General features: G+C 39.0%; 1 protein-coding gene across 1 annotated transcript in view; it reads right to left on the bottom strand.

Annotated features, from left to right (window-relative positions):
- Window positions 1–5,989: 5,989 nt before the first annotated feature.
- Window positions 5,990–12,881, bottom strand: part of ELP4 (elongator acetyltransferase complex subunit 4) — a 1,051,499-nt gene continuing 1,044,607 nt past the window's right edge. Inside the window, exon 10 of the mRNA XM_069223479.1 lies at window positions 5,990–6,488. Within this exon, the coding sequence (XP_069079580.1) occupies window positions 6,357–6,488 (132 nt within the window). The 3' untranslated portion in view covers window positions 5,990–6,356. The remainder of the gene's footprint in view (window positions 6,489–12,881) is intronic.

Here is a 12,881-nt window from a genome sequence, read left to right as displayed (position 1 = left end):
GACACTGGTATATTTAGCAAAATATGAAATGACTGATTTGGGGATCAGTGCTACTCTAATAAATCGTAAGTATAGACAGCTAGCAGTTTTCACTTCTGTTTATACCTGGGCTCTGGATACCTGTGTTATCTTGAATGTAATGGCTTAGGATTCAATATATACTGCAAGGAGTCAAGAGGACACGCCTCTAGAGCTCCCTACTTGACTTAAGAAGCTTCCATAGTTTTGTTAGTCACCAGGATTGTAGCTCTGGGTGTCTGCTATGGAGTTAAATCCATTGACTGAATAATGTAGGGCGTGCCTTTAGTTTCAGGACAGCTGAAAGGGACTTTCTATTATCTTTGTTAAAACATTCTGAAGGATTGATTAATAGTGCAGCACAGAGAAATGTTGCTGCAGTTATATTAAATCAATGAATAACATGTAATTATTAGAAAGCAATGTTGTTCTTGACTGCCTACATCTGGTAGTGTAGTTTTGAGTTTTTTAGCTAATATCAATGAAAAACATGTTAGCTTTAGTGTAAAGGAGCGAACTTGCTGTTCTTTACTTTTTTCTAGCTTAAGGACTATTCATTTAATTGTTGTATTGCATCATCCTTTGTCAAATGATTTTAAAGTTTGAAGACTTTCACTCGCAATGGTGAAATGATGGTCATGCTTACTTTCCAAAAATCATTCAAAAAATTATTTGGTCTTGGTGCGTTCCTATTTACTAAGTCCTTGATGTGTCATTGATAATGTATTGAATTCCCTGCTATATTTCCTCTTGCACCAGCTAGTCCCGATATTCGGTGATAATTTGCTGAAAGGTAACTATATCTAGATATTATTTTACCTCCGATTATGATACCAGTAGCATGTCAGCATATAAATTGTAATAAAGTTCTAGAAATGTTTTTTGTGTCTTGTGACCATTTGTGATTTGCCTGTTACTAGTTTGACGTTTAAATGTAAGTATTTCAGTTAGTGATTCCTTACTCTGGAATTGTATCACTAGGGCTGGTACACTTATCTCAATCATATTTCTCTTTGGTTTTCTTGCTCAGTATATATTTCCTGCAACATGATTTGCTCTTCAGGTAGCTTGATAGTCGTGATAAGCCACAGATCACTGCAGTTGTTAGTTGCACTTTAAGTATTTCAGTGTTATTTTTATGAACTGTCATGGTCATTTTTTCACCATTGGTTTCTTAAACCTAAGTTGTGGGGACACCTCAAATAAGATGCTAGGGCAATTTTCTCTTCACATAGATTATTGAGTTTGTAAGTTGATCTTCAAGTCTTTCAATGTTATTCTTATTGGCTGTTATGACAATATTTTTCTTGAGGCTTCTATCTGCATTGTTTGTGGGGACACCTCCAATATTCACAGTTAGTGCATCTCGTGTGATTCGTAGTCTCAGTGATCATACTTTTATACTGAATAATGTCTACTAAATATTGTCCTATTTCTTGCCATGTTTCATCATTGTTGACACTACGTCTACCCATAGTGAATTGTGGTTTTGTCATTGTATACACCTGTCTTAGGTTCTTTAACTAACTTTACATTGACTGATAGTGTTCAAACTTCTATCCATGACTTGCTTTTATGAAAGTGTTCCAGAAATATCACAATAATGCAAGGCACTTTTCGGAAAGCCAACTATTTACTTTGACATTGAACAGCACTCGTTTTCAGCTATATGTGGGGCTTTAAATCCAGAAATGCTAGAATTATTGTATGTCATCCTCTGAGGATCAGCAGAGGAATCCAGCGTCAATATTCAACTTCCCCTAAGCTGTTCCCATAACCTGAAGAGAAACAGACTCACACATACCTTGGGGAAACGCAGGGATGAAGGTGAGAAAGACAGAGGAACAATGGAGCCAACTACTCAGAGTCCAAGAGGACGTCCCTGTCTTCAGAAATCTGATAGGATATAAGAACACCACCCAAACTAGAATCACAACTTGTTTGATGCGTCAGGTTGCACCAAGCCCCTAAGCAGATCTGTATACATTCTGAAGAATCAAAGGAACCAAAACAGCTGAAGACAAAAATATCTGATATGCATTTCTAGAATAAGCTAAACGAGGGAAGAACCAAGGAAAAATTAGGCAGGGGAAACAAAGTCTCAGGATACAGAAAAAGTGTCAGTTTATATGCCTGCTTTCGTCACTCTCTCTTCTATACTCTAATCTAATCTAATGAGAGTTCCTTTATTATTCTTAACGTATTTTACATGGATATAGCAAGAAGCGAGTTGCTTGGGAATAGTGCACACAACTTACCTTGTATCAAGCTGTGTAAGTGCTGCATTAATAAAGGTCATTTGCTTGTACAAAACATCTGTATGACCATCTAAGGTCTTTTCCTAATTTAGTTTTGCTAGAGCTGTGGGTTAGAAAACTCCTGTGTCCATCTCTAGCTGCTGATATAGGAGGTCACAGAGTTAAGCATAGGATGTTCTGTACTCGAATTGGCTGTTTCCCTATTTATGCTTTTGGAGTCTCAATGCAGCATAGCACTGGTTTAATTTTGAAATATGGCACAACTCAGTGAAGCTCTGTCCAAAAGGCAGTTCTACAAACATTCAGCTCTGCTAACTTTTTGAAGTACTGTTTCACATGTCTGAAAATTATTTACCAATCTCTAACAAATTTGGGAAATCAAAATACAGCATGTTACACATAACAGGAAGACGCCTTAGTGTTAATTTTATATTAAAAACTACAAAAGCAATGCACCTTGTAGAAGGCAGATGCCTGAAATTCTTCTTTGATCGCCAATTTATTTAGACTTGCCCTTCTTTTGATGTGGTGTCCCTCAATTGGCAGTTACAGACTTTGTACTATCTAATACATACCTGGACCTCCTGATAAAGAAGGTTACATCTTAGAATATCATGTATTACAACTATATAGATCACGGGTGCTTTTTTTAAGATTCTACACACCACCAAGACAGAAAAAAGTATTTTTGGGAGGTATCTGCTTGAAGAAATTGACTATGTGATGTGTGCAAGTTAGCTAAAACTCTATCCCAGTGAAAATGAGCTTATACCAGTTGGAACTTCACAAATTCCATTGGCAAAGGAAAACTGGTCTGAATTGCTAGGTCTGAATCCAACATATGTCTGTAAAGTCAAACATCTGTGTGTATGGATGGACTCAAAATCTAAACAGGGATATAAACTTTTAAAGTGTAGGTTTCTGCCAACTACATTTGCTAAAGAAATACTTTGCGTATCGTCAAAAGGTTGAAGCCATACTATCAGCAACTGTATTTTGCAAACAAATGCTGATTTGCCATAACCCATATGACTGAATTAATCTCTAGCAACTACATAATGCTCCTACCCACACCTTATTAAATCGTGTGCAGAAAGACTACTTTACCCCTGTGTGAAATGCCCTTCATTGGTTTTATACATATATGCTGATAAAACAGAAAACGTTCTACATGGTACATAAAGTGGTCAGAGAGTAATGACTAGAGTTTTGTCAACAACTAACCAAAAAGTCTGCATCTACTTGAAAAATTGCTTTTATTATTCCAAAAGGCAAGTGAGTAAAATTGGGTGATTGATCCTTAATAATATTGTCACCTTCCTTTATGAACAAAATTCCTCAAGATACTAGCTAAATACATGGCTCAATGTAGATTGAAAACCTAACTTTTCCATCAGGATTAAGGCCCTCATTACGAGTCTGGCAGTCCTTGGACCGCCAGACTTGCGGTGGCGGTCTTACTGCTGATGGGCTGGAGGTGAAGACCGCCATATTACGACTTTGGCGGTTTGGCCAAAGCCAAACTGCCGAAACGCTACCCATACCGTCAGGGCAGTCAGACTGCCAGGCCAGAGGTGAGCACCTCCAGCTCAGCATTAGCATAATACTGCCATCGGCATTATGACTCGGCAGACTGCAGCATTTTCATGGCGGTCGCAAAGCCACAAAAATGTTGACAGTCATGCACCCGGCGACAGGAATCTCCATTTCTGTCTCCGGCACACACCCGCACACGACCACACACCTACATTAACGCACCCCACGCGTTCGCTTACATACAGCCCCACACACTCGCACCCAAACACGCACTCAGATACGCCCATTCACTCGCATGCAGACAGTCAGACACATACACTTGCATGCACGCACTCAGACACCCCCTCCGCATTCACACAAACATACATGCACTCACACACAGACACAACACCCCCCCCCCGGACCCCCTCGGCATACACACACTCACAAACGCACACACAGACATCCCCCCTGCATTCATACACACATGCAGACACCACACACTTTCACACAACCCCCCCCCACCCTACCACCCCCCTTTCAAACTATCAACTTACCTGCTTCTGCTAGGTCGCCGTCGGGGAGGGGCTGGGTCCCGGGGCTTTCTACCGCTGGCACCTCACCGCCATGCAGGAAACTGTTGCAATGTATTACGGATCGTAATACGGCAGATGGCGTCCTGTTGTTGTGGTGGTGCCGGCGGTGGAAACCTCCTCTATTACGACGTCGGCCAGGCTGACGGTGTCGAAGTCCACCCGAAATCGGGCGGAAATCAGCATGACGTTGTGATATGGCGGCCTTTTGCCGCTTGTGGCTTTGGCGATCTTTCAAAAAGACCGCAGAAGTCGTAATGAGCACCTATGTGTACTTGAGCACTCTTTCGCATATTTTTTCTCTAAGGCTGGCTGACAGAATTCTGACAGACTATTTTTTCTCTACTTTTAAAGACCGTGAGAATGTCTCAAGTGTGACTCTGTGCTTAAGAAAATCACATAGAAGAAAATATGGCAAGGAATAGTTACTGCTAACTACTTGCACAGCACTAGTTATCACAGGGCGTTGATTTTTTGTTTTGCTAAAATCTTTGGGGTAATTTGATGAAGCATCATTAAACTTTCCAAACAAGTTCATCCCCCTAATCTCCTTCCTAGAAAGTTTTCAGGTGATCCGTAAAGCAGGGGCAGAGAAAGAAAAGTGGTTCCAAAATTTTCCCTGTGCGATTCCATTGAGATATTTGAACACTACTACAGTGAAAATGACCGACCAGAACTACACCATATTTGGCAGAAGGCTAGATTATCCAGAAAGCTTTATGTTTGTGATTTGGTGCAAATTTGTTTAGTAGTTTTTGAGATATTAAAATTCAAAATTTACAGATATCTGGATAGTTGGGTTTACATGTGTCTTGCCTGCATCCTGTGGACACACAACTTTAAAAAAATACAGTGATCCAGTTGGCCGAAATGCCTTCTTTTTCTGTTGACGACCTCGCTCTGACAGGAATGGCAGGCTCCCCACGAGTTCAGCGGGAGCTGGCACTCTGATTGGCTGGCCACAATCTGAACTAAAAAGTTGCAGCCGCCATGAAAAGATTTGGGTACTCGGTCCCCCTGTCCTGAAAATAAAAACAAAATAAGGTATAAGAGGGCAGGGTACTGGTAACCTGACCCTGGGACCTTGACTGGGCAGGGTGTGTCCCAGAGGGTCATCCTCCCGGGTCAAATTAAAAAAAGGAGGGGTTTTGGGGGTGTTAGGATCTTGTGGGAGCCAATGCAAACCACCCACTGGCTCCTGCGGGAGTCCCACAGGATTGGGAAAGTACGTTTTTTAAAAAGCAGGGGTGTTGGTGTCTATTTTTCCAAAGTATTTATAGTTACTTCATTTCATAATAACTAGTACATTTGTGTTTTTTTTTTTAGTTTAGAATGGTACATTTTTACTTCCATTTCACCCTAAATATAATGTCAATTTAACATTGTGTGTGTGTGTGTGTGTATATATATATATAAACATCATACATGCTAACATATATATATATATATATATGTATATATATATATATATATATATATATACACACACATATATGTATATATATACCAGCATGTACACAGAGATATACACTCGGTGCTTAGTCAATCGGTACCTTTCTTCTTACATTTGATATCACCAGGACAAAATTGGCAAGTGACCATTCATTTTGATATTCAAAGTCAAATTTTATTACAAAATACTGTTCGGTGTTAAATAGGGCCACGTAATGGTTAAGAGGCGCCAGAACCAAATTCTAAATAAACCTTTGGCTAAAAATAGACTTTCAAAATTACAGAAATGAATGTTGCTTTACACCCTATTTAACATACATGTATCACTCTAGTTATGCATTCCGGCATTTTTTCATGTCATGAGAAAGACGCAAATAAGTAGAAAAAAATGAAAGCATTTAACAATACATATTTTTAAGGAGTGCTGAGTCAAATAATTAAGAAAAATATTTACATAAATCATTAACAGTCATAATTAAAACGCCATAATAAGCTAAATGAATATGTTAAGTAGAAATCACTAGAAGTCCAGGTGCTTCTTGCCTGCAGCCATAGCGCCACATCCTGAGCTCAGCAGTTTGGCAGATTCTGCCAGATCCTGTTTGCTTGAACGGCTCACTGTGTCTGACAAGTCTGGAGGCAAATGCAGTTGCTATCGCAGAAAAGAGGGGAAACATAAGCAATTTTTAGAAAACAATTCCGATGATATATTAAAATATTTACGTTCAATCTTTAGTATTTAGTTAGAGCTTAGAATATTTGTATTTTAACAGACGATTGCTTTTAAATCAACGTTTCGGTCACACATTATCTAGAGAGCTTGAAGAACTAACTGTTCAAGAACTAAGTACCATGTTATTATTAATACCGAAGTTGAGTTAGGCCACCCAGTGTTGAATAATAACAAAACGAAATCATATTAATGTGTTTATTTATTGATTTGCAATTGTGTACAGTGCGAAAATGGCCCAAAGACTTTTAACCACTAAACAGTTAACAGCAAGGTTAAAGATGAAACAGTCAAGTACCCAGAGCAAACTAACATGGGAGAATAAAAATAAGCAGGCATGGCATACAGAGAGAGCCTTGAGGGGAGGATACAGACTATGATAATTACAGGGGTCAAATTACAATGGAAATGAGCTGATTGAACGTTAAAAACAAGCACTGGGAGAGGTAAGACTTGCAAACTTATAGAGAATTATACAATTGCATCGTTCTAACGAAACTCTATAACAAGATAAAGTTGTGAAATTCTGAGGAGATCCTTAAGGGGGGGGGACAGTAGCAGTAAGTTTGTAGCAAACAGCAGGAGTGAAGGAGTGTATCAACTTAGAACACAGTATGGAAGAACAAAAGACGCCAATACAATAAAATCAAATTACTGGTAGTCATAATGAGAACAACTGATCTAGCCGAAAGGAAAAGCAATGATCAAGTGGGCGGTTAGTAAAACTCAGTTTAGAGAGCTCCAACTTTCATTGAGAAGGCAAAGAAAGAATGGGTCATATTGGTGGTTCCTCATCCAAAGTGATGAGCATGCCCTCTCAAATGAAAACTACCTAGTTTCTACCCCTTTTGTGGTGCTTAATTTGAGCCGGAGGTTTCCATTGAGGGCCAGCACTTATTTTTCTGCATCAGGCATTTACTGTGAGCACAAAGACGCATATGGGAAAGACAGAGGAAGACAAAAACAAAAAAGAGTCACAAAGGAAGAAAGCTGATAGATGGAAGAGTGAGCTGAAGGGGCAGAGAGTGGCTATAAATGGTTTGAAGAGGCGCAAGGTGGTATTAGGTTAACGCTGCCTCAGAATTCCGTGCTCGCACATTTAATTGCAGCAGCCGCGAGTTTCAGAGGAGAACTTTGGGCACCGGCACCTTTTTATTTACAAATTAAGCACTGCACTTTTGTTACTCTAAATTCTGATCAGTAGTGTAAAAGCGGCTTTTTGTCTGCCACATACTTCTACAGTTTCCTTGTATTGCCATTTGCAAGAATATTACTTAGGAATGGAAGATCTGCAGATGGGCTGAAGTGGGTTTCTTCAGGCATAGGATGACCACAGCCTGCTTCAGGTAGTTTGGTGCATGAGCTTTAGCCTCGGATACATTTATGAGTTCCATGATTCTTGGGGTAAGTGTATTGATATATGATGGAAACTGGACTCCGCTGCAAATCAAGGCTTTTATGTTGTTTCCCAGTTTCCTTACTTATTTTCTAATCATACGTGTTTGTCTAAAGAAAAAGACGAATCAACAAAGTGGATCAACTGCTGGTTTAAATGATAACCTTCTATTGGATTATTTGTTATGTTTCCTCAGCTGTTTGTGATTTGGGGGCTTAAATACTGATAGAGGTTTTCTCTGTGTTGTATAGTCACACCTGAGGCATCCAGGTTAGTTTGCACCAGGAAAGTGTGAATTACTTTATTTTGCCCAGTTACTTGCCCTATTAATGTAGCTGTTTTATTATGTCCTTTTTCTACTATAGACTGCTTGGTAATGTCTTCTATTTGGTATGATCTTTCCTGTATTGTTGATGGAGCATTGCCATACACGTTCCAGGGTGTAAGCCATTTCTTCCTTTTGCCCAATTTATTGTTGTGCCATTGCCTGGCCTTGCTTTGGTTTCTATTAAGGCAAGTAACTCTGATGTATCATAACAATGTTAAGATAGTTATCTCTAGGCACTGGGCTTGACTATTTCCTATGTTGGCCTCCTCTGGACACAGTTATACTTGCATGAAAATGGAGTCTAGTTTTCATTGTCATGGTGTCGGAAGCAGATGGGTGAGTGCAACTGTTTGCTGAGAGTGCCTTATATGGATCACTTTTCATGATATTGAACATAATCAATGAATGGTCTGATCATATTTGGGTTTAAACTGCAATTCCAAGGTTATGTGCACCTATATGGGCTTTTGGCACCATATATATCATCTGACTAAATGCCTTCTGGGTAAAATGTATGTACATGGAACATCTGTGCCTGTGTGCGGTGGGTTTGGTCAGTTAGATGAAATAATTTTCACACTCAAGTAATTAGTCTTATTTTAGGGACTCTACTCCCAGGTTAAAATCCCAAATAACTGATATTTTCTGGTTTGGTGTACAAACTATTCGAAATTCTTTTAATGATGTTTTTCTTAAAACGTTTATCATGTTTTTTGATGGTGGTAAGTATACTTCATACTAGCAAAGTAAGGGATTTTTCACCATAAAAAAGCATGTTTCCATGCTGACTGCTTAAGACAAAGGGCCTGATTATGATTTTGGTGGAGGAGATACTCCGTCACAAATGTGACAGATATCTCGTCCACCATATTAAAAATTCCATAGGATATAATGGAACTTGTAATATGGCTGGTGGGAAATCCGCCACGTTTGTGACGAAGTATCGCATGCGCCAAGATCGTAATCAGGCCCCAAGACGTCTGCCAGTCCTGCCTGTGGAAAGTGTACAGGGGCAGATGCAAACACTGCAGTTACGAAATCAAATATTTCTAATGGGAAAAAATGTTACGGTCTTACGAAATATAAAAGGAAAATTCACAATGTCTCGTTCAATAAATAAGATTCCTAACTTGTGACACATTAAAATCAAGAGCAAATGTTGAGCTTCTGTCTTTTTAATCTCCAAAGATGCAGATGGATTTGCTGTGGGTGTAGATCCTCATTAATATTACTCAGCTTTGGTCACTCAATGGACATTCCCTGGGAATGCCTATTTTTGCTGTCAATTCATAGCTTAAAAGTGTGTAGATTATACATTTGCAGCAAAAGTTGCACGTATATGTTGCTTTCAATTACACACAAAATTTACATTTCTATTTTTGTCTGAAATGGGAAAACATTATTCATGTAAAAGAATACACATTGATGGCAGATATACACAGCTACACTTAATGAAGCTAAATCCAACCTAAATATTAATCATTTTAATCTTCAATAGTTCAGCTGAGGTCTGGCATTAATTTCTCTCTGGGCAGGAGCTGATCCTGTTCTCATACAGTGAGAAGGTGCTTTATTTTAGGAAGTTGTTTCATTTGACACTCGGGCATCTCAAACAGTCTTAGGTCTGTCACCGAAATGTCCTTCAAGAGAAGTACACCAAATGTAAAGTTCTTTGCATGGTTCACCAGCCTGGCAGGATAAAATCCAAATTTCTCTGAGATCAAATGGTCAAATTCAATCCTATACTACCATCCTAGGGTCCCATAGCGAATTAGGTTTTTCTGAAGACGCCGGACATCTTACAGTGTTTTGATACTGCCATGGCAGGGTAGAAGTGTGCCTTTCCTCCAATTGCTGCCCAACCATGGAACAACCTTTTCCTTGAAATAAGAATTATCCATACTCTTCTTGGCTCACAGGAGAAACTTGAAGATCTGAGTCTACAACATTTAGAACAAGTATTTCAAGATGTCACCTCATGTTTTAGAATCATGAGACTCCAAGTGGAGATTGCTCTTTACAAAACCTCAGAAAAACTTGAGTAATGGAGGTGCTTCTATTAAGTATGTTTTATGTATGTTTTATTCAATAAAAATGGTTTATTGTTAAAAATGGTAGCCATTTCTTATGACACATTTTCTGTGATACAATATTCTGATAAGTTGTGGTAGCCACAGTAACTTTTGATACAAATGTATAATGCTGGAGATGGTATTCAGCAATATGTAGTGAAGTCACATTTTCTACTGCAGCGCTGATTTAATTTTGGTTAGTAAATATTCATTTTTTTCTTTATTCTCCGTATGACACTTGTGTCCTGGCTGGAGGGCCATTTAAATAAAAAAATACACTTCTTAAATCTCGTCTAGTTATTCATAGCATTGTTTAAAACAGCGGATATGAACTTGCAGTAAATGTGGGTCAGAGAAGCTACTGTGTCTTTACTATGTGTCTTGAGATACTGGGGGCTCTGGCAGCCCTTCCAGCGTTGTTTTTCTAATCTCTACAACATATTGCTTGTGCGTTCATTAGCTATTCATTTTCACATCTATCTGTCGCTATTAAGGCCAGGACCACTATTGAAAAGGCCTACAGTAAGACTGTTAGAGGAAGGCGGGCTAGAGGATTAATGGACTGGATTAAAGGCTGACATTGACAAAGGCAAATTAAATCATTCAAATGTGGTAAAATGAGTGATCAAAACTGCCTGATGTGATAGTTTTCAAAGGTCACGCATTAAATGTGCATCTAAGACCTCCACATAGGGCTCTGTCCTATGGTTTCTCTATCAGATGGTGGCTTTAATTAAACTTGCGAAATTGCCTGGTGAATGATTTCTATTAAAATATCTAGTATGCTTTATTGTGAATGCTATGTATAAGTAAGTACATGCACACTAAGTATGTTGTGGGGGCTCATTCATTTTATAGTTTGAACACATGCTTGCTGTAGAGTGGATAAGGAAACCAGATTTGAAAAAGGAAGACCCGCTGGTGTTCTTCGTAGGCTCAATTTTGATGACATTTGGGTAATGTTACAATTAATGGCCAGGGCAGCCTTTTTGCACAGTTAAAGTGGCTGAACAATTTTACATCTTACATCTGGGTTCCCCATTTTCGTGTTGATATTCTGCGTTATGTATGTGTGAGGGAGTATGCTCTGTGTAAAAGTTATGTTTGGCCCGTGTGGAAGACGGTGTCTTCAGCTTTCCAAGCGTGGCTAGGGAGTGTGTGCAGATCCCTGACACTACAGAGACCAGTTACCAAATTGAATTTTTTTTCCTCAAGTCGAAGAATCTTCAGTAGGTTACTTGATCTTAATGAACAGAAGGATGCATATTTCTGCCCTTGATTAGGTATAAATTTAAGCTCATGTACCAGAAGTCCTTATGGGGGATACAGAGACTTGAATTGAATTCTGGAGGAAACTTGCAGCCACAAAAGGATAAACAGGGCTGACTGCCTAGGAGCCTATGCTTTGGGATTAAAAATAGATCTTACTGCTTTGTTTTGTACTAATTCAAGTTTACCTAGTGAGTCTGTAAAAATCCCAATGAAAGAGGAGCTTCCTTTGTCCATTTTGAAGAGGGCATCCCCTCTATTTAAGGTGATGAAATTGGTATAAGTGAAAAGAGTGTTATTTTAGGAAAATATTGTTAATTGTGGAAGGATGTGATGATTTGAAGCCTGAAGGACCAGTTGTGGTCAAATTATATGACTATGTTATGGACCAGATGAATAGATTATCAGGATAGGACAAAACATGAGAGTTGGTGAATGCATCTCGCTTCCTTGATCCCTTCCTATGAGCCACCGCATGTTCTACATACAACTTATCTATTTCATAATGGAAGAATGACTGTTCTGAAAGAGGTACTGTGGCTGCAGTTATGTTTGTCACCCTATATGCATTTCTAATCATTAGGTTCACCAGTTGAATTTCATCAGGACACATATAGAAAACAGGTGTGAAAGGGAAAAGTCTGATGTAAATTATATATATATATATATATATATATATATATATATATATATATATATAGAGAGAGAGAGAGAGAGAGAGAGAGAGCGAGAGAGAGAGAGAGAGAGAGAATGAATAACAGAGCTGCTGCATGCTAGGGCAGTTCTGGTACTGTTAGCTGATAGCAGTTGAGGGTCTTGTTCTGAAAAGGTTTAAGCATGCAAAATCTGTGCAAGTTTCCTTTGCATGTTTAAATCCAAACATGGCAGATGTATATTTCCATACTTTTTCCCTGAAGGTCTTGCCAGTTACCACTGGCCTCTGCAGCACAGTGTTACGTGGATTTGGGCTATGTGTGTATGGTGGAAATAGACCGGAAGTTCTGCTAAGTAAAAATACCAAATGAAATCCTCACATGCCATCAGACTCCAATGACCAATTAACAGGTGAAAGTAAAATGAAATGACCCTTCAGGCCTCCTCAGTTCACTAATGTGCTAAAAACGAATGTGTCAGCAAAATATTCAGCAGAGATCATCTGTAAATGGCTAATTGTATCAGAGCTGTTGCATATCAAGGTGGACCAACTGCAGGCCGCGTGAACTAAAGGGCCCATCTTTCAGGGTTGTCGT

Source organism: Pleurodeles waltl, chromosome 3_1 (genome assembly GCF_031143425.1).
Source record: "Pleurodeles waltl isolate 20211129_DDA chromosome 3_1, aPleWal1.hap1.20221129, whole genome shotgun sequence".
NCBI classification, from domain to species: Eukaryota; Metazoa; Chordata; class Amphibia; order Caudata; family Salamandridae; genus Pleurodeles; species Pleurodeles waltl.
The sequence above is the reverse complement of the archived record's forward strand: the minus strand, read 5'-3'. Positions and strand labels throughout refer to the sequence as shown.